This window comes from Gigantopelta aegis, chromosome 2, assembly GCF_016097555.1.
Source record: "Gigantopelta aegis isolate Gae_Host chromosome 2, Gae_host_genome, whole genome shotgun sequence".
NCBI lineage: Eukaryota > Metazoa > Mollusca > Gastropoda > Neomphalida > Peltospiridae > Gigantopelta > Gigantopelta aegis.
Window position 1 is genome coordinate 24,399,018 of NC_054700.1, and position 27,686 is coordinate 24,426,703.

Here is a 27,686-nt window from a genome sequence, read left to right on the forward strand (position 1 = left end):
AGGACAGGTGACCGTTATGTACAGGTCAAATATAGAAGGAAATGCATTGGGGGGATTTATAGTGACCGTTATAGGCAGGTGACCGTTATGTACAGGTGACCGTTAGACCGGGTTCGACTGTACTCCCCTTTCATTATTAGACATATAATTTACACTGCCCATTAATTAGTATACGTATAATCTGCATTCCCCATCCATTACTATACATGTAATATGTAATCCTCATTCATTACTATACATATAATCTGTACTCCCCATTCATTATTATACATATAATATTACTCCCCAATGATTGCTATCAATTGACAATCCTGCGAAATAAAACTTTGTGTTTTTAAATATATATAATCTACACTCCCCATTCATTATTATACATACCATATATATGTACACTCCCCATTCATTATTAACAATTGACAATCCTGCCAAATGACACGCTGTTCTTTTAAATATACATATATGTTGCACTCCCCATTCATTATTATACACATAATCGACTCTACGTTCAATATTAGACAAATATTCTATATTACCCATACATTAGTATACATATAATGTACACTCCCCATTCACTATTATACATGTACTTATAATCTACACCTTACATGTATTGATATACACATAATCTGCACTTCCTGTTCTTTATTATTCATATAATCTACACTCTCCATTCATTATTATATGTAATATTCACTCCACATTCATTATTATACGTATAATCTACACTCCCCATTCATTATATATACATATAATCTAGACAACCGTTTTATATGTATAATAATGAATGTGCAGTGTAGACCATATATATAGTCATATTTGGGAATGCAGAATACATTTATATTGATGAATGCAGAGTGTAGGTTGTATTTATAATAAAATGTGTGTAAATCATGTGTATAATATAGAATGTGGAGTGTAGATTATATGTATAACAAACATTCTGGGAGTACTGCTAAAGCAATACATGTCCCATACAGGGCCCAATTTTTTTTTCTACGTTCCAGGGCCATACTCTGTTTATAATGGGTAAATTGACATGGAAGTTAAACTTGATATGTAACAGTACATGACAAAGCTATATACAAAATTTAATCTCAGTATCTCCAGGCATTGCAAAAAAAAGTCCGAAAAACAAATTTCCGTATCCCCTATGTTCAAGGATCATAATTTGGTCAAAATGTGTAAATCATCATGAAGTCAAACTTTCATATATATAATGGTATATGATAAAATTATATACCAAATTTCAGCTCCATATCTCGAGGCATTGTGGGAAAAAACCTATCCACAAAACTTTATGTGGGACAGACGAACCAACAGACTCCAGACGCACAGACAGAAGAACGGAGATGAAACCTATAGATATTCCTTCCAGTTGGACCGATAAGGGACTAATAATGAATGTGGATTGTATTCATTGAAGTATTCAAACATAGTAGTGGAGAGTTCACATTATATGTATAATATTAACTAAGGAAGTGCAACTAATTCAAGGGGAGTGCGTATTATACGTATAATAATAATTGGGGGAGTGCAAATTATACGTATACTAATTACTGGGGAGTGCATATTCTTGGGGAGTGCAAATTTAGTTTGTATACTAGTAACACATTAATCATGTATATATTTTTAAAATAAAATATACTAAAGTAGACAATGAACGTTTTCACTTCTTAATTTTACGTGTTAAAATCGACAAATTCAAATAAATATTATTTCGTTTGGAAAGGATAAAGTTGGGGGGGGGGGGGTTAACGACATCAAAGATAAAGCATATTGATTTAATAATCATCCGACCCCATACAACCGTAAATAAAATGTGTTGAGTGCGTCGTTAAATAAAACATATCCTATCCTTTCTTCCATCTGCTGTTGGATGTCTAACATTTGGTAATTTTGACATATAATCTTAGAGAGGAATCGGGTGCATGTGCAGGGAGAGGGTATTGGAGGTCGAAACCCTTACTTGCCCAAGCTTAAAAAAAAATTTGAAATGTATTTTTTTGGGGAAGCATGGCCCCATATAAACTTCACTATAATCCCAACCCCGCTGAAATCCCTGCACACGTGCCTTGGAAACCCGCTACATTTTTTTTTTTTGCAAGGGATTGTTTATATGTACCATCTCACAGACAGGATATCACATACCATGGTCTTTTTGTATACCCGCCGATGGGGATCGATCCTAGACTGACAGCGCATTTCCAAAAAACACCTTTTTAGGTCTAAGTAATGAATAAAAATAACATATAGTCTTGAAAAATGTTACGTAAATCGAACACAGTATCCTCTTCCCCTAGAACGTTACGTAATTAGTAACACCCCCTTACATGTAACACGTATGCCAACAGCTGGCCACTGTCAAAATTTCAAGGCAAATCCCCCACTCACCGACCCCTGGAAAGGCGTTGTACCATACCTCTATGGATATAAATATGTTTTGGAGATATGAGACGACCCCTCAATCAAGACAGTTAAATTGCGAAATCTCACGTGATCTCTTGTTGGGGAATTCTATACTTGTGATAAGCCGACAAAAACCGAGATCGGTACGAGCCCGTCAAAAGTGTTCCACTTTCAAAATCATGGCTTTGTTTTTGACCTGGATAAGCCAGCGTAGTGAAACCAATGCGGAGTGCGGCGTCATATATGCACCAAACGTAATTGGATTTTCTGTTCTATATGCTTAAATAATAAAAATATTCCAGGGAATATAGTTTTAATTATAAAACACAAACCCACTTTCTTGTGTTTTTCCTTCTATTTGCACCAACTCGTGTTAAAAAGACCACTAACATCTAATTTTTACCTATAGTGATTTAATTTGAAAATAAAATAAATGCATGTTTCACGAACAACACCTCAGTCGTGAAGTATTGTATTGTTTAACTAATATGACCGGCCTCGGTCGTGTCGTGGTTAACGACCACTATACCCTCTTCTCTCTCACTAACCACTAACAACCAACCCACTGTCCTAGACAGACACTCATTGGTCTATTTCTCACTCCAGCCAGTGCACCACGACTGGTGTATCAAAGGCTGTGGTATGTGTTATCCTGTCTGTGGGACGGTGCATATAAAAGATCCCTTGCTGCTAATCGAAAAGAGTAGCCCATGAAGTGGCGACAGCGGGTTTCTTCTCTCAATATCTGTGTGGTCCTTAACCATATGTCTGACGCCATATAACCGTAAATAAAATGTATGTTTTTTTGTGGGTTTTTTTTTTTGGGGGGGGGGGGGGGGGGGGGGGACAGACAGCCCAGATAACTGAGGTGTGTGCCCATAACAGCGTGTTTGAACCTTAATTTGGATATAATCACGAAAATAAGTTGACAAAAAACAACAACTGGTATTTGGAAAACCCTTGAGTTCACCGAGTGACACTAATCCATCGACTCAACGCGTCGTTACCTAATGCACCAGTGGAAATTTCCGCAGTCTAGGTCACATTGAAAAACAGTACTAGTGAAACTAACAAACCATAACGCCCCGCATCTCACAGTGTGCATTTTAGGCGCTACGTAAAATCCCAAAACAAAATAGTAAGTATATCGCACGTAAAATAATAAAACATGCAATTAAATAAACAGGTAGTTTTAATGTGGTTTTTTTCGTTGTGTCAGACTACTGTGAGCAAGTAACGATGAACACATGTGTGCTATTGTAGTCAACTGACCAGTGGCACGTGCAAAACCAGTTTTGCCTCAATTTCATTCATTTCAACTTATTTTCGTTCTTATATCCAATTCAGCTATCTGGGCTGTCTGTTCAGGATAGTGGGTTAGTTGTTAGTTGGTTAGTGGTTAGTGAGAGAGAAGATGGTGTATTGGCCTTACACCTACCCACTGAGCCCTTAAGAACTCGCTCTGGGTTGGAGCCGGCACCAGGCTGCGAACCCTGTACCTACCAACCTGTAGTTCGATGGTTAATCACTGCGCCACAGAGGCCTCAAAGGTGCTGTGCACGTGCTATGGATTGGGTCACGTGGGCTGTAATGGGCTTCAAATGGAGTGTCGACATTGCCATTACAATATTTATTCCTGAAAAATACCAGCTTTCAAAACTCATTGACTTTTTCAACTTTTTAATTTGACTCAGTATCACTAAAGATCGAAAGGCGTCCTAAGTCAAGAAGCGTCCTATTTTACGTACGGCTTGTTTATTACGAATCTGCGCACGCATGAACTTTGACAACACAATAATTCTGAACCAGGAAGTACTTGCTACCGATGAAGAAAAAAACATGAATGGAATGGGAACTAATTTTACGTGCCCCTATCCATCATGGTTCAGGCACGCCCACCACGGATTTAGCCTCTGACATCGCCAGTGACTAACTCCGGAGCAGGAGGGGGGGGGGGGGGGGGGGGGGGGTAAGTTTGAAGTGGGCAGAATTTGGAAAAAAGCCATTTAGTACGGTCGACGCCAGCGCGGACCAAATAGCAGACACTTCATAAAGCTTGAAGTACACCGAGTGGGAGCCGTGCTCTGATTGGCTGAATTTCGATTCCTCGGTGAAGCCTGTTTTTTACCTAAGTCTATGAAGATTAACTGCATACCTAGACATGTCCGGACTCTAAGTTTTAAACCCAAAATAGGTAAGACTGCTCGGCCGAAAAGTTTTAAGGTGATTTTGAGCAATTGAACGGGCGCCAAAGTAAAATGCGTTAGACTACTTATAAAAAAAATAAACATAAGACTTTTGAACTGCTTCCAAAATGTTTAAAGTCTAACTAGCCCAAAAAAAGGAGGTTGGTACTCACGGAGGTGAAGGAGGTTGGCAAAGGGGAGGACGTCACGGTGAGCCGATGAAGTTGGAGGCGTCAAGATGCGGGATGCCCGGCCGGTAAGTGGATTCTGCAATCAACTTGGCTAATGCTTGGTACTCTTTCCCGGCTACGATTTTGATGACTCGATGGAGGGTCGGGTTATCCATTTCTGGGAGTAGCAGTGCTTGATTGTAGCTCCCACTCCGGCGTACGGTAAGACAGACTCCATGGCCATCCCGCATCGTGACGCTGTGGACGGAGAAATCTCCCTCTGAAGGGCTTTGACGGTAGCGGCATGAAGGAGGTAAGCTTTGGTTGGGTGAATAACCTCCGGACGTCCTCGATGTTAGTTTTCACTAGCTGGGAGTAGCGCGTTGGTAATTTGCCGGCCTTGAGTGACCACTGCTCCTCAGCTTCAACAACAGGTTTCGGCGGTTTGCGTCGGGGGTCCTGGCTTGACTGGTTGGTCTCCTGGTGACGCAATCGCTTTCCGCTTCGCAACGGCTACCGATCGGGCCTGGGACTCGACTGCGGCACTCTTCCTAGGTGGAGGTGGCATCGTAGGAGTCCCGAGGCTGAGTTCAGAGGAGTTTGTGGGGGCGACTCCATAACCGCCTGGTTAAGGTCTTCCCCTGGTGGTTCCACTGTTGGTTCCGGCTGAGCTGGATCCTCTAGTTTCGCCGGTGTAGATCGGTGCCGGGGATGATCATCGTAAAGGGCCGCCGCCGGCAGTTGAGCTGCCGGTTTTGCACCCCCCCGGTCCATCCCTGGCGCGTCGGTCTTCCTCCTTCTTCTCTTCCTCGCTGGCTTCTTAACCGGGTCACCGTACACCAAGGTCACGGTTGCCCGTGGCCCGGTGTACGTGACGCGGTACTCCAGTAACACTCCGTAAGAAGCAATGAGTCCCCCCAGGTGGGGGGGTAGCTCGAGAGAGCAAGCGCACACGTCCTGCTTCATCTTTGTTCAAATCGTGAGTGAAAAAAAAAAACATGAGGAAAAACCCCAGGTAAAAAGTTATTTTATACAAAATGCATTATACACGACCGTTATGTAATAGTTAGAGGACGAGTAACAATACTTTATCGGCATATAAAGGTAGTGTCGCACGAGACAAAGGCGAGGCGTTAGCCGAGCGTTTTCTCGTGCGACACTACCTTTATACGCCGATAAAGTATTGTTACTCGTCCTCTAACTGTCTTAGAGCAGAGCCAAAATCTCGTGCAGCAATACCGCTTATAAAGTGAATGTCTGAAGTACTTTATCGGATATAAATGTACTTCACGTGACCAAATATGAAGCTCCCATTGGACTAGAAATTCAGCTGTGCTCTCATTTAAATAGTAGCATCGATTAAAATCATATGCTATATTAATACCTTCCTGCATCTAAATAATCAACATTGTCAACAACGAAAGAATCCTGTTGCTGTCACGTCTGTGGGGCGGGATGTAGCTCAGTGGTAAAGCGCTCGCTTGATGCACGGTCGGTCTGGGATCGATCCCCGTCGGTGGGCCCATTGGGCTATTTCTCGTTCCAGCCAGTGCACCACGACTGGTATATCAAGAAAGAAAGAAGTGTTTTATTTAACGACGCACTCAACACATTTTATTTACGGTTATATGGCGTCAGACATATGGTTAAGGACCACACATATTTTGAGAGGAAACCCGCTGTCGCCATTACATGGGCTACTCTTCCGATTAGCAGCAAGGGATCTTTTATTTGCGCTTCCCACATGCAGGATAGCACAAACCATGGCCTTTGTTGAACCAGTTATGGATCACTGGTCGGTGCAAGTGGTTTACACCTACCCATTGAGCCTTGCGGAGCACTCACTCAGGGTTTGGAGTCGGTATCTGGATTAAAAATCCCATGCCTCGACTGGGATCCGAACCCAGTACCTACCACCCTGTAGACCGATGGCCTGCCACGACGCCACCGAGGCCGGTTGGTATATCAAAGGATGTGGTATGTGCTATCCTGTCTGTGGGATGGTGCATATAAAAGATCCCTTGCTGCCAATGGAAAAGAGTAGCCCATGAAGTGGCGACAGCTGGTTTCCTCTCTCAATATCTGTGTGGTCCTTAATCATATGTCCGACGCCATATAATCGTAAATAAAATGTGTTGAGTGCGTTGTTAAATAAAAAATTTCCTTCCTTCCTTCTGTCACGTCTGCTTTCATATTTGGGTCAGGCCACGTGACGTGCGTATTCTTTCAACAAAAACGAAGTATGGAAGCCCATGTTACCTATAGGACGATTTCCGATCCAGGCCTTGGAATGTACAATTCAACTGTGGCATGTGTTTTATCTATCGATGGAATACACTGGTGCGGTTATAAACATTTTATTAATTGATATTTGTAGTTAATTGAATAAGGTAATAGATAAAATAATAAAATTGATCGTGCGATTACAATGCGTGTGCGTTGTAGCCATTTTCCCGTTAATGGGACGCTTCACGACCCTACGAGGATATATAAAAAGCAATAATAATAATTAAAAATAAATAAATAAGATTAATGGAAAATGCTATAGCAGAGTAGACATTGATTTAAAAAAACCCAATACAACAAACACCCCCCCCCCAAAAAAAAAAAAAAAAAAAACTAAACTAAAAAAATAACAAAAACAACAACAACCCAACAACAACACAAAAACAAACCCAACCAAACCCTCTTCGCTAATTATGAAATGAGACTCGGTCGGTAGCCAAAGAAATGTAGACACTTCACGCCTGCAACTTACTTGTAAGCGTTGTTCTACAGCTATTGGCGAAAATTAAACGGTTCCCCCGACAGCATAAATGTTAGACACGTCCCCAATCTAATTAAAATTAGCTAGACCCAGTAGAGCTAATTTTAATCAGATTGACACGTCCCCTTCATTCACATTAAAAATATATACACTAAATACGAATAGGACAATTCCACATGACGTCATTTAAAAAATCACCTGATTCAAATTGTAGTGAATGAAAGTTTGCATTCTTACGCGACATAAGTATCAATTAAGTTTACAAAAATAATACTACGGGTGTATTTAAAGTTAAACAAAATAAATTCAGTTATGTATTATTAAAGTATGCATATAAATTTAATTACATATATAAGATTTGACCGCAATTATTTTTGGTTCATGCAATTATGAACCCCCCAAAACGACATGCACACTTTTGTATGTTCCAGTACGCGGAGTCATACAGTGTGCACATCGTTGATTCGGTTCATACTTGCATGAACCAAAAAATAACTGGTCAATTCTTAAATGAACGATATATATATATATATATATATATATATATATATATATATATATATATATTTGTACCACGCTTTGGTGTCGGTCCCTTTAATTTTACCCGTGGTGTATCCCATAGACCACGGACGTGTCTGACCTAAATTTTAGCGATTGCTGAATGGCTGAAGAAACTTACGCCTACAGGTCACGGTATAGTAAGTTAGAACATTGTTTTAAAAAGTAACACTTTCACTAACATTACTAATAAAGCTACAATATAAATCTGTAATGGAGGCGTGTTACAAGCTAGTTACATCATCCTTTTCCGAGAGATTTGTCTAGATAGACCAAGGTTATTGCGGCCGTTGAGTGACGGGTGTAATAGATCTCGGGCTACGCGCTATAACATATATATATATATATATATATATATATATATATATATATATATATATATATATATATATATAAAAAATATTACTATAGTATAATTATGTACAATGTCTTAAAGAATTATGCACCTTTGAATTGACGTCGTAATTAATTTGCAAATAGGCAATAGGCGATATCCGTTGGAGGCAAAAACATAAGTGTAATATAAACTGTAGTTGTATATATGTGTATTTTGCTTTAGTAAAACATATACTATGGTGAGCAGGCGTGATTACAGCTTTAAATTGATTATGGTGATTTCCCTTAAGAATGGCAAATGCAGCAATGTTTTAAAACAACTCGTAAGATAAATGGTATCAAACGGACATGAATGTAGTATTCTATTTCTTACAAACCTCGAAACAATAAAAATGTAAACAATATAATGAACTAAATTATGTTACAGAACGTAGCCTAACTGGGTCATAGCGTATGGATACTTGGCTTTAAGCATACATACCATGTCATAACCAAATCACTACTGTACTAACAGATCCGTTTTCCTTAAAAACATAGAGCACTCTAAAACATTTGCCAACCACTCGGAAAATGAAATTGATGAAAAGCGAGCATTTTAATGTGGCGAAGCATTGTAATAATACAGCTAATTTTGAATTTGAATGACGTCAGTATTCCAATGTCGTCCCTTTACATGTCCTTACAGTAACACTGAACTGGGTCATGACCTCTCAGAAACGATCTCCAACATACGTTATACGATTTGGATACACAGCGGCGATCTCCTACACGGGTGTGTAAGAAATAATATATTATATATCTTGGCGTTTTCGATAGGATAAGCGAAAGATATTAACACCAAGCGAAATATAATGTCATGTTTTCTCGAATACGATTTTTATGGAATTCGTTTATAAACTATATTTTCATTCATTGAATTGCAAATCGTGGAAATATGTTTTTTACACATCATAAAAATCGTATTCGACCCCCCCCCCCCTCTCTCTCTCTCTCCCGCAGACCATTTTAGCTATCCATAATCATCCATGCACATAAAATGCACATACATGTTAAGTGATGGAGGAGGAGGTAACAAATAATTTATGATTTTATTTAAAATATACATATTTCAGTTCAAGATTTGTCATAGTTTTTCATTTCATCTTATTTTCGTGCTTATATCCAATTTTCCAATTGAGATACAAGCATGCGTGATGCCGAACAATAACGCTGTGTTCTCACGTACACAATTTAAACTAGTTTTGTTACTGTACTGGTTTAGCTAAAAAACCTTTGGTTGGTAATGACGAGCGTTCACACGTGCGGTAGCTATACCGTTATCAGCGCTTGCGAACGACATCAAAACAACAATAGACTACGAGTCTGTTGGGCCGTTGTTAACGCACGTAAAGTGCTGACGTCACTGTCACTTCAGCCGTATACTGAATAGAGGAATGTTTGACGGCTATTGGGTGTCAGAAAAGGTAAGTATATGGAAATATTATTTACGTTAAAAATAAAATTTATATAATAATTTTAAAACCACAGTGTAAAGAGCTGTGGGGATAAGTATAATACAATACAAATATCAAGATAAGTCCATTTTAAAACTTTAAAATTAATTAAGAAAAGGAAAGTATATGGAAATATTTACGTTAAAAATAAAATGTATATAATTATGTAAAACCACAGTGTAAAGAACTGTGGTGAAAAGTATAATACAATACAAATATATTTGAAAACGTTTTCTTACACACCCGTTGGTGAGAACGCCATGCGGTTTGTTTGTATAACACATGGTTGTTTACACATGTACGTGTGTTAACAAGGATGAGAAAGATTTATTTTATACAAGAATTGCAATTACGAAGTTTTTAATCAACAATGGACACCATGGCTTAATCTCTGACTGAAACGTATTTCCTAACAATAGCTTGTTTCGAATTCCAGGTCTTTTTCGTTTCGCGCTAGTATAGATTTACCCCCCCCCCCCCCCCCCCATGTATTTATTTATTTTGTTTATTTATTTATTTATTTATTTGTTTTGTTTGTTTGTTTGTTTGCTTGCTTATTTATTTATTTATTTATTTATTAGTATGTGTTTTAACCATTATATCTTCTTTCTTCTTCTCCTATATTTCCCAGTCCTTTCCATTATATGCGTCATAGCAATTTGTTTTTTGTTTTTTACCAATCTTTAATTTATACAGAAACATTACAAATGCATTTATGTATCAAATTGTTGTATATGACTATATAACATTATTATACAACAAATTAGATATATGTACTTGTATATAAATTATATTACTTTGATGTAAGGCCATGAATTCAAGGCTCCCCAACCGTGACATGGTCAGAATGGACTGGGGAAAATAATTCACATGAAACATATCGTATACCCTCAGGATAATTCGGAATGTTTTCAAATTATTTTCAAATCACTGGCATGATTCTGCAAGTAAGGTTTTGATTGGTGGACATGAGCTCCAACTGGCTGCTGTTAGATCCACATGTAATAGTGGAGCTAATTTTAATTAGATTGCCTTGTGCAGAGATACAATTTTGAAAATGTTAATGATTTGTCTTTCAGATTTGCAGCCATTGTAGCATGTTTCACACTAGCAAGATATTCCTTACTTTACTGCCATTGCAATATGTTTAATGTTAGACTAAAGGGATATTAATCCTGACTGTAGGCATTGTAAAACATGTTTCAAACTAGAGGTATTCCTAACTTTACTGTCTTTATAACATGTTTCACACAAAAGAGGTATTACATAGTTTATAACCATTTTAACATGTTATAGACTATAGAATAGAATAGAATAGAATAGGATGTTTAATGACACCCCAGCACGAAAAAATACATCGGTTATTGGGTGTAAATGTGTTTTAGACTAAGGAATATTCATGACTGCAGCCGTTTTAATTTGTTCAAACTTACGAGATACTCCTGACTTTGTAGCCATTGTAGCATGTTTCACACTAAAGAAATATTTCTGACTTTGTAGCCACTATATATGTTTGAGGCGATTAGGATATTCCTGACTTTAGAAATAAAAGAAACAGTTGAAGGTATCAAATCATACCTCGATCTATGCACATTGCACAGTGATTCAAAGCGACAAACTAAACTGTATGACAAAAGGGAGGACTTCAACTTTCCAACAGTCAATTTTCCCTTCATGTCAAGCAATATACATTCTGCTCCAGCTTTTGGTGTTTACATATCACAACTTCTAAGATACCTCAGGGTATGCTAATTGTTTGCAGATGCCAAACAAACAACGCCATATCGTTCTGTCACAGTAGTTGTTCCATCAATGTTATGATGTCCAAGGTCTACCTGAGGTACTTAAAACGTTTTATGCGAGACATTTGACGGCTATATTTACTAATTACGATGGATCACCGATGGCTGATGCTGTTCCATATTTTGAACATGTGCATACTTTTTCATCTTTTTCGTGAAAGTTTTACACACATTTATTTCATCGTTTTAGTTGAAGTGACGGCCAGGACAGCTGTGTTGGCAGTACTCGTGACGGGTGTGACCAGTGGAACAGGATATGCTCACATTTCGCGAATATCTGATATCATCACTGTTGTACGGCGACTAATGAATGCATGCTATCATCACAACTGCAGTGGCGTTGGAATGTGCCAAACTGTGTGTGTGTATGTGGGGGGGGGGGGGGGGGGGCGGGGCGTGTTTATTATATATCTCTATACATATACATATAATATAAACATGCCTCCTTGCCCCCCACCCCGCTTCCTACGCCTACGCAGCTGTATTCATTCCACTGAGTTGTCATGTACTAGTTTCATTTAGTAAACTAGTCTGGAGTGGCAGTCATCAGAGTGGCACAGGAATTATGTATTGTCCAGTAAAGGATCTCATCGAAAGTGGCTGTATTTTGTTTACCAGATAGGAGGTGCAGTTACAGTAAGTGAAACACGGACAGACCCCCAAAGGTAAGAAAGAACTGATGAAGAAATTCTTAAAATGCAAACATAAAAGGAAAATGTATTTAATATGCAATTTAGTCATTAAAATGTCTTAACAATGGGAACAAAGTCTCTTTAACAACATCTTAATACAACCCCCAAAAACAAACAAAAAAAACCCCCCAAAAAACACATCGGCTATTGTACGTCCAAGGTAGTTGAATATTTTTTTTACGAAAAGCCCCATGGTATAAAAATTCTACATTTGCCATAAAATACAGGGTAAAGACTTGTGCAAACTAAAAATATCAAAGGCAACTATATATTAAAAATTTAGAATTAATTTTTTTTTAAAATTTATCGTTCAGCTCTTGCTGAACGATAATCACCGTAGGTGAAATAAAAATAAAAATCGTAACTATGCACAGGGCAGAGTCAAAGAATGTTTCAGGGAAAGTCGTGATTGGTTCCATGATGCAGTATCAGGTGCCCATACTTAAGAGGGCCGCCACTCAACTAGGAGATCCATAACGTTGTAACGTGGCACCACCAAGTTTCTTCTCATTCTCTACATTGAAGATACTGTCCTAAGTTTGCTCTTATTAAGATGTTCGCAACTAACATGCCCTTTTTAATCATTAAACTTACACATTAAATACGTTTTCTTGTTTACAATATTGTCTGTTAATGTGTTTGAAATCGGCTACTACATCCAAACTTCTTTTTTTTCTTTTCTTATTTGGGATAGTATAAACATTAGGATAGGCAGAAACACGTCACCTTGTGCACAAAGAGTCTGATATTCTGAATAGGTAATTGTATTTAATATGTATTCGAAGTAGTTAAAAAATGGCTTTATTAGTGAGAAATATGTTACAATTAATGGAATTTTTTTTAGGAATTTCTTTTTACGTGTCCCAATTACCATGCTACCCAAACTTCGAAATTAATGTTCTGGAACGTTAAGCCAATATTCCTTTCATTTCTGTTTCGTGTTTGTGATAATTACGAACTGATTCATTTGTGGTTAATGTCGATTTAACGGTTGCATTTTTACGTCTAGGTTTTATTATTTTAGTTCGTTAATTCAGTAATATACAATCTATAGTGGACATTAAATATCTTCCATTAACATTTAATAAATTATTAACTTTCATACTGTCCAAGTCTTAACAGATAATAACTGTCATTATTTATGTAATTATGTAGCAGATTACAGGTCAGGTCACAAAGCTGATGTGAAACACGATGTCTTCAGACAGACAGTTATTGTATAATTACCAGCTAACGGTCTGGTCTAGATTTGATAGAGGTGGGGGCATTTTAGTGTGTGTGTGTGTGTGTGCGTGCGTGCGTGCATGTGTATTTTTTTCTTTCCTCCTTTAAAAAAAAAATGCTTGGAATGATGCATTCATGAGCATTATGAAGTGAAAGAAATACGAACAAAAACTTAACGCAATTCAAAATCTAATGAATGTTTTGACAAAGTCGTGACTCCTTCCAAGTGTTTTATCTATAGTAGTGCCACTCCAGAGGACTGCCACTCCTGATATCGATAACGATAGATTATTCCTGATCCGTCTGCAGGGCTGCCACTACTGAGACCAGTAAAGACACATCCTTCCTGATCTGCCTACAGAAGGAAAGCCATTCCTGATATCGGTAAGGTAACATCCTTCCTGATCCATGTACAGAACTGCCACTCCTGAGATCGGTAACAATACATCCTTCCTGATACATCTACAGGACTGGCACTCATGAGACCGGAAAAGATACATCCTTCCTGATCAATCTACAGAACTGCCACTCCTGAGATCGGTAACGATACATCCTTCCTGATTCATCTACAGGACTGCCACTCCTGAGATCGGTAACGATACATCCTTCCTGATCCATCAACAGGACTGGCACTCCTATGATCCTTCCTTCCTGATCCATCCACAGGACTGCCATTCCTGAAATTGGTAAAGATGCATGGTACTCCTGAGATCGGTAACAATACATCCTTCCTGATCCATCTACAGGACTGGCACTCCTGAGATCAGTAACGATACATCCTTCCTGATCCATCTACAGGACTGGCACTCCTGAGATTGGTAACGATACATCCTTCCTGACCCATTTACAGGGCTGGCACTCCTGAGATTGGTAACGATACATCCTTCCTGATCCATCTACAGGACTGCCACTCCTGACATCGGTAACAATACATCCTGATAAATATGTAAGAGGACTGCCACTCCTGAGATAGGCAACTACATCCTTCCTGACCCATTTACAGAACTGGCACTCCTGAGATCAGTAACGATACATCCTTCCTGATTCATCTACAGGATTGGCACTCCTGAGATTGATAACAATACATCCTTCTTGACACATCTACAGGACTGGCACTCCTGAGATTGATAACGATACATCCTTCCTGACCCATTTACAGGACTGCCACTCCTGATATCAGTAACGATACATCCTTCCTGATCCATCTACAGGACTGCCACTCCTGAGATCAGTAATGATATACCCTTCCTGATCCATCTACAGGACTGTCACTCCTGAGATCGGTAACGATACATCCTTCCTGATCCATCTACAGGACTGATACTCCTGAGATCGGTAACGATACATCTTTCCTGATCCATCTACAGGACTGACACTCCTGAGATCGGTAACGATACATGCTTCTTGATCCATCTACAGGACTGGCACTCCTGAGATCGGTAACGATACATCCTTCCTGATCCATCTACAGGACTGACACTCATGAGATCGGTAACGATACATGCTTCCTGATCCATCTACAGGACTGGCACTCCTGAGATCAGTAATGATATATCCTTCCTGGTCTATCTCTAATGACATCACACATATACAATTGGTATGGTGTTATGACATTAGTGTCTCAGACTCTGTTAGAGTCTCAAGTCTAGACTATAAAAGTTTAATAAGCACCAGGCCAGAGATCAGTAACAACATCCTTCCTGATCTGTGTACAGGAGGACTACCACTTTCATGATTTTCAGATAAGTTTTAAAACAGAGTTGCCGGTTTTTTATGGAGGTGTGACCTCCCCTTAATTGAGTTCTTAAACAAGTTCTTACTACACGTGGTTCCATCCTTAATACTGAATTAAAAAAGGTATGTATTACAACATTAGTTACTATTTGCAATATTTATTCACATATATTTTTTTATAAATCAATTAATAAAAAACATATACTAGTATATACATATATATATATATTTATGATAGTGAAAATAAATTTAAAATTTCATATTGGCAATCCTATTACAGTCTGCGTGAAAAGGGAATTGATGAATTGGCATATTTAACTCTATAATGAATAAAGTTAAAATTCATATAAAAAAATATTATTAAGTTTTAAACCCATACCAACTCGAATAACATTTTTTGAAAAAAATTCAGTGTAAATAAAAGTTTCTTTACAAATTATCATCAAATTGCGTAGGCTAAATCTTATTTTACAATGTAGGTATGAAGAAAACTGATGGAACAGCCAACGTAGAGAACGCACAATTCTACCTTGTACTGCATTATCGACTACTTCGATAGCATAGTATGGGTTTAAAACTGTAATATACTTTAATATAAGATTTAACATTATTCATTATAAAGTTATTATATGCCAAGTCATTGGTTCCCTTTTCAAGCAAACAGACTATATATGATTTAATAAATATACAAGAGTCACGGGGAAAAAATGGATGATACAATGACGAACATGAATTTTATTAGGCTTAATCGAGAGTAGACTGATGGAAGATGGTGCCACTGACTTATACATACCTGTTCACTCCATTTTTACCATTCTGAAGGCCAGGTGTGTGCATATATATGTATGTGTGTGTGTGTGTGTGTGTGTGTGTGTGTGAGAGAGAGAGAGAGAGAGAGAGAGAGAGAGAGAGAGAGAGAGAGAGAGAGAGAGAGAGAGAGAGAGAGAGAGAGAGAGAGAGAGAGAGAGGGGGAGAGAGAGAGAGAAAAGCAAGCAGACGAACAGGAAGAGAGAGAAAGAGAGAGAGAGAGAACGGTAATATTGTAGAATATCTGTCTAAAAGTTAACATTTGTTTCGTGTAATGACATCACTAGAGCACACTGATTTATTAATCAACGGCTACTGGATGTCAAACATTTGTTAATTCTGAAATATAGTCTTAAAGACACCCACTACATTTTTCAATTAATAGCAATTGATCTTTTATAGGCACCATCCCACAGACAGGATAGCACATACCATTGCCTTTAATATACCAATCATGTTGCATTGGCTGGAACGAGAAATAGCCCAATGTGTTCACCGATGGGGATTGATCCCAGACCAACTGCACATCAGGTGAAAGCTTTACCACTGGACTACATCCGTCCCCCACCCAACAACGAAAAAAGAATATAATAAACTTTAAAAAAAGAAAAAAAAGAATATGCCTCTTAAAATCCTAGCTTTAAAAAGAGTTCAGACTTTAAAGTCCCCCCCCCCCCAAAAAAAAAAGAAGATTTTCTTTGAACATATAATCATCAAGTCATATATGTAATAATATTGACTTGTGGATATTTGTATATAATTGTTGTTTTATATTAATGCATTGGTTTTATTTGTTTTCATGTAATTAATTATTTTATTTCCATAAACAGGTAATGAATTACAACAGATTGTGTACCTTTAGTTATTTTATTCTTAATGACAAGTTGATTACTATTTTCAGGTATCTTGGCTTGTTACAAATTGCACAAGCATGTATGACACTTGCACAACTTAGTAACAATAGCACTATCACCCATGCACCTGTCCTATTGTTTCCAGCTTGGGTACAGTGTAAGCTGATGTGGTTTAAGTGTTCTTATCTGAAATGATAGCTTATTACAGTTCACTGTTTCCTTAAATACTGGTGTACATTATAGTTTGCTCTTCTGGAGTTAATACTTCATTTTTGGCTCAATTTATTGGAAGATATTTCTAGAGAAGATTTAAGGTTAGTTATAGTTAGGTTATTTATTGTTCGGCTACACTATAATAACATATACTTTAATGTAAATGTAATCGACTAAATCATGCTTTGCAACAAGTAATTATTATATATTTCTGTATAACGTTATAAACTGTACAGTGTAATATTAATTCTTATTAATTCAGTAATTTGATTAATCTATATCTAAATATGTGATAAACATAATTTAGTATGAATGCAGTGTGTATGTTTGTGGTGATGAACACTTTAGAGATTGTTGTATTTTATTATATATTTTATGAAACATAACGTGTCTGTGTAGTTATTTATTATTGTAATTCTTTTATGCAGATACGTCAATCCTTTTAAGTGTGACCAGTTCCATTTGCCCTGGTGTCACATACTTGGTATGTAATATATTTGTATATGTATTTTTATAATATAATTCTTATTTCAGGACATGTATATATTTCACATGATTGATAATATCTTGTGTATTGTAATTTGTGATAATGGAGACATATGTTAAATCATTATTTGGACATGTGAGTGATAATGTATATTATGTATGTATGTATTATAACTATGTCTGTTGTAATCATAAGACATATTTTGTATTATGCAATAATTACTTTAATATGTCATGTCATGTTAAATACTATTATTTAAATGATGGAATATTATGTATTGTGTATCCTGAGATTTATATATGTATAATGAATGTATTGTTATATTGTATTTTAATTATATTGTTACAGGGCGATATAAAAATGGAAACTTGTCAGCCATTAAAGAGCCTTTAACCCAACACAATGCAGTTGTCATTTGTTCCAAAACGATGATGCTACTACATATGCATAAAAAGTACCAATTCCTGTAATAATGTTTGTTTTTTGTTTTTATGTTGATAATAATTTTTTTTGTTGCATTTGCTTCGAGTTGGGCTAAAAAAAACCTGTTTGCTTTTGTCAGTGATTTGTTAACAAGCTTGTTATTGAGTTTACCACAATATCATCTACAAACAATGTAACATAATTTTTTACTAAAGGTATATATCATGTTGACTGATTTCAAGTTTGAATGAAACAAAATAGACCTACTGGTTTTAACCATTTAAAACAAATAACCTACAACCCTCCAATTAAAACCTCTTGCTTCCAGAAACCCACCCACCCCTCCCACCAAAAACAAAAGAAAACAAAAAGAAAAAAAGGAAGAAAAAAAAGGAGGGAAAAAAGAAAAAAAGGAAAAACAAAGAAACAACACGCCCGTAAGACAATAAATTAAAACAAAAAAACATAAACCCAAAACAAGAAAATACCCCCCAACCCCCAACAAAAACAACAATGTACCATAATTTAAACAAACTCCACACAAAACTACCCCCCCCCACACCAAAACAACCCTCCAAACAAAACAAAAAACCCAACCTTATCCTCCCCCACAAAAAATCCCCCAAAATAATTACCCCCCCCCCCAAAAAAAACCCCAACATTATGAGCAATCGAAACCAACTAACTACCACAAGTACAATACCCGGTTTGATATATTATACATAAATTTGTCATGTACATGTATGTCATGCAGTGAAATCCCATCAACAGACATAATTGTACCAAACGGCAGGCCAGCTGCAGCTAATGATAGCAGCTGAACAAATGACCAGCATAAATCTTATATTTAGTATACAGGAAAGACATTCAACAAATGAGGTATAAAAATGGAAAAAAAAAAAAAAAAATGCAGAGCATGAAGTTTGAAATCTTTGTTCCTCATTAATTGAACAAAGTATCTCATAACACAGGCAGCACTGAACTTAATGTTGCAGATGCACGGTACACACACACACACACATGGTAGTTAAGTATAAAATATTGATTGGTCTGACGATAAATCTCTGTAGGTACTTTTACTTATTAAGACTAATACACATTCTATTGATTTATCAGGCAAATAATGTACACTTAGCATCTCCGGAAATATTAGGACTAAATAGGGTTTTTACGTTTGCTGTGCTACAACAGACTGGGAGCAACAGCCAGAATCATTATAAAAATTAAACGTTTTTGTGTAGACAGTGCTTCCATATGAAGTATTTCCACAGATTACTTTAAATTTGATGTTTACCAGTGTATTAAAATGAATTTATTTTACATTGCACTAGATAATAAATTATCCCATTGTATTTAATCAAGTTTTTAAACATGCTGTAAATTGTAAAAGACATAACCCAGTGGATTAGCATGAAAAGAAACCAATAACCTTTTACAAAATCAGTGACTATAGAAGTGATTCAGAAAGATACGGGTGTTTCAGCACAATATAGCATATTTATCTTATTATATTCAGCATCTTCTAATCATTAAATCAGTAGATATTAAATTTCTACATAAGCTGTCACATAATATAATGAAAATAATAAAAACTGAAATACTCAGTATTCAATATTTTAATAATAGAATATGGTACAATGTGTTGGATTTTTTTAGTGAAATAATTCACTGACATCACAATAATAAACACACATCTAAACTTTGAATATAGATATTTATTAAAAAAACTAAAAAACATACATTTTACTGGATGGAATGCTTTAGACAAGTGTAAAATTTGAATTGTTAAAAAAAACCTGCAGAAGGTAGAAACCAATAATAAAAGATCCTCCTTGTATATAAAGTTCACCTGATTGGAACAGTTAATTTAATAAATACATGTAATACATTGTACAAAGTAACACAATTTCAAATGCTTGAAATCATTTTAATCTTTCAACTGTAAACTAAAAACAAATGAATCCCTGCATAAAACTTCCTGTCTATCATAAAGTAAATTAAAACCCCAGAAAACAACTCCTAATTTTGGTTAAAATTTTGACACAATACATAGAGAAAAATTTACAATGCCTGCTGTGATTTTACAAGTGTGTAACTACATAAATTCAGCCAATGTCTAAAATAATACTTTCACCATAAAATTTAATTTAAAAAATGTTTTACAGCAATAATGAGTAAAAGAGATAATGATTGACATATTCAGAATAGTTAAGATACAATGCTATTATTATTTTGGCAGATGTGAATACTGTATGAAGCTTGTGAACCTCATTCTGAAACAACATAACTGTTAAATGAGTTTCATAAATAACACACAAGTGTGAGTGTGATAACATTTCCATTATTAATGAAGTTTTTTTAAGTGGAAGCAAAAATAGTGATTTAACAATGACCCATGAAAGACTGTTAGATACCTGGAAATCCTTGTTTGTCATGACAAACTGATGACGATGCATCACTGTAATATAACTGATGAACACATTTTACAGATATCAATAACAAATCCTTAACTACTAAACAACAGGGAATACAGGAATTGAAACACAAAAACATCATTAAATTGAATAAACTAAAAATATGTCAAGAACAGCCCAGTATCAAACAACCAGCTACCTCTCTTAAGTCAACAGTATTTTATTTATAACACAGTGGTTAACCCCGAGGAGAAATGATACGTGAAAAGTGCAAAGGCTAATCATTTTTTATTTTTTTTGTCGTTTACAAAGTATTTAATCTTCAAAATATCATTTCCAAAATTAGTTTTTTCCATTTTAAAAAACTGTTTACCATTTTCTACGTATGAACTGTAGGTCATGTCATGAAGAAAAACAAACCATTTCTTAGTGAAGGGAATTATAGGTCAGCACATTACATGTCTCAAAATTCTTCTGAAAGAAAGACTTTTGTTTTGGAGGAGTGAGAATGTCATTTCATTTTGAGAGGTGTGAAACGCTGTTCCCCTTGTTCAAACACACTGCATTTCCCCGCAAATGATTAGCTCGAGGAATGATTTAACCCTCCTCAGTATTTTGAGAAGTTAAATTTTTAACTTTATGAAAAATGAAAGTATATATACATGTATGTAAGATACATGTACTGACAAAATATTAATGTCTTAAAATTTGTGATTGTTAACATAATTTCAACAACTCCCATCCCATTTACCACTAAAGAGCCTGGGGAAAAACAAACATCATCAAGTCAATGTGAATTTGACAAAACTAATGTAGTCTTTGTCTGCAGACTTTCCATTTCTGCTGTTCCTGTCCGGTTGAACAAGAAATTTATCACAGTTATACAGGACAAAAACAGTGGTGACATCAATAATAAACAGTCTGTAATATATACTCAACATAAATTGTTACAAAAATCAGTTCTGACCCACGACGACTGGCCACAATGTCATGTCCACAATAAACACACAGCTGTTACAGAGACTGTGTCCTGAGTTTGCAGCCATGTTAAGATGCTTCCCTCCGATGGAGCCTTTTTACTGACTATAAACTACCTATTAAAGTCATGTTCTTGTTTTGGAATATCATTGTCTGTATTCAATGTGTCTCTGAGCATCCAAAAGTTTGTAATAGCTCAAACTTTGTTTAATTTCCCAATATATTTTTTTTTTTGTATGTAAGAATTTATTGTGAGGTAAAAAAAAAAAAAAATCCAGTTTTTGTTATTATTAACATTAGGACAAGTAATACACAGAATATATGAGTATTCTAAACAAGAAATAAAACCTGTTATTACATGTATACTATTTTAGTCCTCAAATCTCTGCATGCTGCTTGTAAGAAAAACTGCCTGATATTATGTCTTTATGAGCCACTGCTGGCAGGATTGGCTGTACAGTAGAAACCTTTTATTTCAATCCAAATTTAAACAAGTTATCTCTATAATTAAAAATCACTCAAACTGTCCCAAAATATTGTAATAATTTTACAAGTAGCATGGTCTAGGGCTGGTTTCTAATTGCAGCAAATGAACAAAGAGTTAAAAAAAGAAGAAAAAGGCTCCATTAGTTGGAAATATCTTTAACAGTGTGAGAAAACTAGGGTCAGTCTCTTTAAGTCCACCACAACCAGCATCACTGCTGCTGCTGCTCGTTCAACATGAGCTGCCGTCTCATCGGGTGCATCTTGCCCACATACGGGTGGTCGAGCGCATACTTCAGTTTCTCCTGGTACTCGCGTTCCGCCTGGGTGCATGCAGCCAGTTCCCTGTCCTCCTCACTGCGTGACTCCATCTTGAGCCGATTGTTGTACTCGATCTGACTCTCCAGGTCGCTCTGGTATTGCAAGTTCTTTGTGTGCTCCTTGGCCAGTTTCTCTTCCTCGAGCCGCTTGTTTTCTGCAATGAGCCGCTGTAATTCCTCCTTCTCTTGCTGAGCTTCGATTTGGCGGCGTTCATTTTCAACCACTGGAATGAACGAAAGAACAAACAAATGAATGAATAAAAAATTAATATTTAAAAAACGTAAGTATAAGAAAGAGAGGATGATCAATATCAACATATTAAAACACAAATTAAATTAAAGATCAAACATACAAACAACACAGTAAAGTATATTTAAAATTTGAAACACTGTCTTGTTCATTGAGGATGACAAGTGGCAATTAGCTAACATTATATGTTTACATTTGTAGTTGTCTAACATCGTAACTGTGACACTTGGTAGTGAACAGTATACAGTAAATGGTGTAACAATTCTTTAAAACAGCAAAGAACATTTAATTTTCAAAATTGTGATTAATTATAGTTGCTTGCAATTCATACTGATTAGCAACCACTCTTCACATTTCAGAATTGTGTAATCTGCATAGGGAATATTTTGTTTTTAAAATCTTGATAAGTGATATTTCTAGTCAATTGAAAATTGATTAGCAATTACTGTTTAATGTTTTAAAATTGTGTAGTGATTTCTGAATCTTGTGTAGGGATACTGAACAAAATGTTCCCTGGATGATCTACTGAACAAAATATTCCCTCAGCAGGGGAGGTAATCACTGGAGTCAATGAAACTGACTGGTGGTTGACAAGGGCCTGTACTTCAGTCTAGATTCAAATTTCTTGCCCACTGGACAGGGTTATCCAGCTTCTGCACGGTGCTAGAAAAATCTGTCTGATCCTAGGGCTAGATTAAAAGAATCCTTCATATGTGTCCATGTGGGACAGGGCTATTCCACCATGCAGAGGGTACATAACTTGTTGTTAGGGACGAGGCATTTGGGGAAAACGTGAAAAACCTACATTTTTAATTTTTTATCTTACAATAAAATAATCATAACCATTGAAAAGATCATACCCAAAAATGGTTTATACTTAAAGTATCAACTGAAAATGATGGTATAATTCCATTATGACAGCAGGTTTCCTTGTTTTTATGAAATATAAAAAGCATTTCTTGTGTTATTTTGCCGTTTACGTGACATCACCCAATGTTAATATCAGCTCAAACAACAAAAGTCACATGGTCATGCAAGACCGATTTATTCTGCATGGGCTGACATCATGGAATATGCCTGTCTTGCATGGCTAGGGATGGGAGAAAAATCTGTCTGACCCAAGGGCTAGACGATTTCTACATATGCGTGACATCACAACTTATGATTTATGACAATTGACAAATTAATATTTTCAAATTTATAATTGTTGGATTTTTATGTCATTGCATAATTTGGACTATATTTTTCAGTGTATGATTAAATGAGTTTCATCGTTTGTAGGTGAAATGTTTACAAATCGTTCAACAATAAACAAACGGTACATAGCTTACAAAATTAATGTTTTGTTACTGTAATTGAATGGGCAAGAAAAAGAATCAATCACTGTTGTGAGGTATAAATAAGGCAATTCCAACCCTCAGAACAAAAAACATTATGTCCCTCAGGTTGGAATTGCCGTATCTATATCTCACAACGGTGATGGATTCTATTACTCCAATGACATCACTTCACATACAATTTGTAAGGTGTTACCATGACATTAGACATTAGGAGGGCGACACATAGCCCAGTGGTAAAGCTCTCGCTTGATGAGCGGTCGGTCTAAAATCAATACCTGTTGGTGGGTGGGCACATTGGGCTATGGCTGGTGTATCAAAGGCCGTGGTATGTGTTATCTTGTCTGTGGGATGGTGCATATAAAAGAACTCTTGCTACTAATGGAAAAATGTAATGGGTTTCCTCTCAAAATGACCAAATATTTGATATCTAACAGCCAATGATCAATGTGCTCTAGTGGTGTTGTTAAACAAAGCAAACAGTTTGGGGCAAGACATCATGTAATAATTTCTAGAGCAGACTAAAGATTTTCAAAGCTATTTTAGTGCTACATTATTGCATAACCACTGTAAGAGCTCTATGATGTCACAATGACACATGCCATAGCCTTCGACGATTTTAAGATATTGTGGTGCCGAGATAGATTAAAAAATCTGGGCCCAGCCCTTTAAAACAGGAATATTGTTTATAAGAAAATTTCAAATGTATCATTCTGAAAGCAGGGAACTCACGTCTTTCTTGAATCTGCCGAGCACGGCCGGCCATGACGTCCTGTAAGAGTTTCTTCCTGGCGAGTCTCTCCTGCCGCCACTGGTCGAGTCGTTTCTGCCAGTTCCGCTCCACTTCATCCTGAATCAGCCTCTGTAGCTTCTCCTCCTCCGCCTTCTCCTCCTCGTACAACCGGCGCAAGTACTCGCGGTAACGCCGGTCCTCCTCCCGCAGCTCTTTCTACACACACAAATGGGAACAATACTCTTTTAAAACCCAAGTCATTGAACATCTTTCATAATCACAGTGATAGTCCTCGCACAGCTCTTTCTACACACACAAATCAGAACAATACACTGTTAAAACCCTAATCATTGAACATCTTTCATAACAACAGAGTTCCCTCTACACACACAAATCAGAACAAGACACTTTTAAAACCCTAATCATTGAACATCTTTCATAACAACAGTTCCCTCTACACACACAAATCAGAACAAGACACTTTTAAAACCCTAATCATTGAACATCTTTCATAACAACATAGTTCCCTCTACACACACAAATCAGAACAAGACACTGTTAAAACCCTAATCATTGAACATCTTTCATAACAACAGAGTTCCCTCTACACACACAAATCAGAACAAGACACTTTTAAAACCCTAAACCTTGAACATCTTTCATAACAATAGAGTTCCCTCTACACACACAAATCAGAACAAGACACTTTTAAAACCCTAAACCTTGAACATCTTTCATAACAACAGAGTTCCCTCTACACACACAAATCAGAACAATACACTTTTAAAACCCTAATCATTGAACATCTTTCATAACAACATAGTTCCCTCTACACACACAAATCAGAACAAGACACTGTTAAAACCCTAATCATTGAACATCTTTCATAACAACAGAGTTCCCTCTACACATACAAATCAGAACAAGACACTTTTAAAACCCTAATCATTGAACATCTTTCATAACAACAGAGTTCCCTCTACACACACAAATCAGAACAAGACACTTTTAAAACCCTAATCATTGAACATCTTTCATAACAACAGTTCCCTCTACACACACAAATCAGAAGACACTTTTAAAACCCTAATCATTGAACATCTTTCATAACAACAGAGTTCCCTCTACACACACAAATCAGAACAAGACACTGTTAAAACCCCAATCATTGAACATCTTTCATAACAACAGAGTTCCCTCTACACACACAAATCAGAACAAGACACTGTTAAAACCCCAATCATTGAACATCTTTCATAACAACAGAGTTCCCTCTAAACCCATATAATAATCAATACACTACTTTGTTTTCTTTTTTTGTGTCAAATATGATTTATATCTCATTGGTTGAAGTCTCTAATCATACATACAGTACGCAATAATAATACATTATTAAATCCACAATTATTAAAGTGAAAAAAAAAAGTTCGGCGAAAGAGCCACAATTAAAACAAACTTAAACGTAAACACAAATAATTCTTTTTAAAAAAAAGATTACAGATTTAGCAAATGTTTAACATTTCTCTTGGCATATTTGGATTATCTGTTTAAAAGCACCATGGACATTGGAGTTAGATTCCATTTTTGTTTTTTGGTGGGTGTAGAGAATTCACCAATAGCCACTGTTAAAATACTGATAATATAACTCTTGGATATATCTTTTTGCTACACATTGGGAACTTGAAAAGTAACAATTATATACTAGGATTTAATCTGGACCCCCCCAAAATATCAACACTTTTAGCAAATTTGATCAAAACATCTGTAACCAAGTTGAAGTTTCATATAGCCAAACAACAAAAATGATGCTACATCTAAAAACAACATATGATTTTCCAATTGGTTTTGTGGCAAATTATTAGTGAAATATATTCCCCAAATTAAATTATAAATTACATTTAGCGATTTGGTGAATGCCACCCTGCATCCTGATATGTTAGTTTTTTGGCCTGGAAATGGATCAAATATTGGCGTATCAAAACATGAATCCATGATAAGACTGAGAATACAGGCAAACCTTTCTCTGTTGCTGCTCCCTCGCCTCATTGCGGGTTTCTTCCAGAAGCTGCTCCAACATTTTGAGGTCGAAGGCCAACTGCTCCTGTTCCTCCTTGGCCTTCTTCTTCATCTTCATTTTCATGGACAGGTCAAGCATGTCACGTGTCTCCTTCTGGCGCCGAATCTTCTCCTCCAGTGCCTTAGCTTCCTCCATCTTCCGCAGAGCATCCTGCTCTCTCTAGAGACGACAATATAATGCTTACATGTAGTTTATATATACATGTCTATATATTTTGATATGTTGATAATATTAGAATTGGAGGTCTGAAATCATTATCTTAAATACATAATATATACACATACATTTTACATTCAACAACATAATTACAGTCAAAATTTCAATCTCTCAATCTGAAGCAATGGTCCCAGCCGAGTTGCTATACAAACTAGTAATAATAGCCTTTGAAAACTTAAACTTCGAACACTCGATAAACTCGATCTCTCAACCTAATTCTGTGGTCCCTCCATAAAGATTTAATATATCGACACCTCTAAAACTCGACACGTGTCGATTGATCAAATTGTTGTTGCTGATAGTATTTTAAAGACGAATGAATTGTCATTCATGTCAATCAGGCGAAGCGCGCCTGTCTTGGATGGTCTGGACTGTCGAGGATAACGGTGATAATTACAGAATAATATATCGCTGACTACGCAGAACAAAATGATCCTGTGTTTGGTTGTCGGTGTTCATATGTGGTGAAGAGCCTCGCTACGTAATCCATAATTACAGACACAGTGTGGTTAACTAAGAGCATTTGTAATAATTGTTAGCGCTCTCAAAGGCATGAATTGTGTCAAACTTTAGCTTTTCTATTTATGTACCAGTTAATGTTTATCAATTACCAGTCATTTAGTTATGTTTAAAATTGATACATTACAGATCGAGCAATCTGGGGAAGGACCCGGTAACGCAGGGATAACTAGATCGGTTTTAAAAAGTTCCAAACAATCTCGCATA

The 27,686-nt window shown here is 36.5% G+C and overlaps 1 protein-coding gene and 1 long non-coding RNA gene across 3 annotated transcripts in view; one reads left to right on the forward strand and one right to left on the reverse strand.

The window, feature by feature from the left end:
• Nucleotides 1-12,155: 12,155 nt before the first annotated feature.
• LOC121383033 lies at nt 12,156-18,584 on the forward strand. 2 transcript variants are annotated; one of them, XR_005959247.1, is made up of 4 exons: nt 12,156-12,383; nt 13,876-14,018; nt 17,671-17,726; nt 18,078-18,584. It is a non-coding gene; the product is annotated as an uncharacterized LOC121383033 (long non-coding RNA). The 2 variants fall into 2 exon arrangements; XR_005959246.1 differs by lacking the exon at nt 12,156-12,383 and having other exon boundaries at nt 12,394-14,018.
• Nucleotides 18,585-19,753: 1,169 nt separating this feature from the next.
• Nucleotides 19,754-27,686, reverse strand: part of LOC121383036 (cilia- and flagella-associated protein 53-like) — a 40,204-nt gene continuing 32,271 nt past the window's right edge. The window contains exons 5-7 of the mRNA XM_041512797.1: nt 26,685-26,903; nt 24,667-24,883; nt 19,754-22,571 (exon numbers count right to left, since the gene is read on the reverse strand). Coding sequence (XP_041368731.1) covers nt 22,240-22,571; nt 24,667-24,883; nt 26,685-26,903 — 768 coding nt within the window. The 3' untranslated portion in view covers nt 19,754-22,239. The remainder of the gene's footprint in view (nt 22,572-24,666; nt 24,884-26,684; nt 26,904-27,686) is intronic.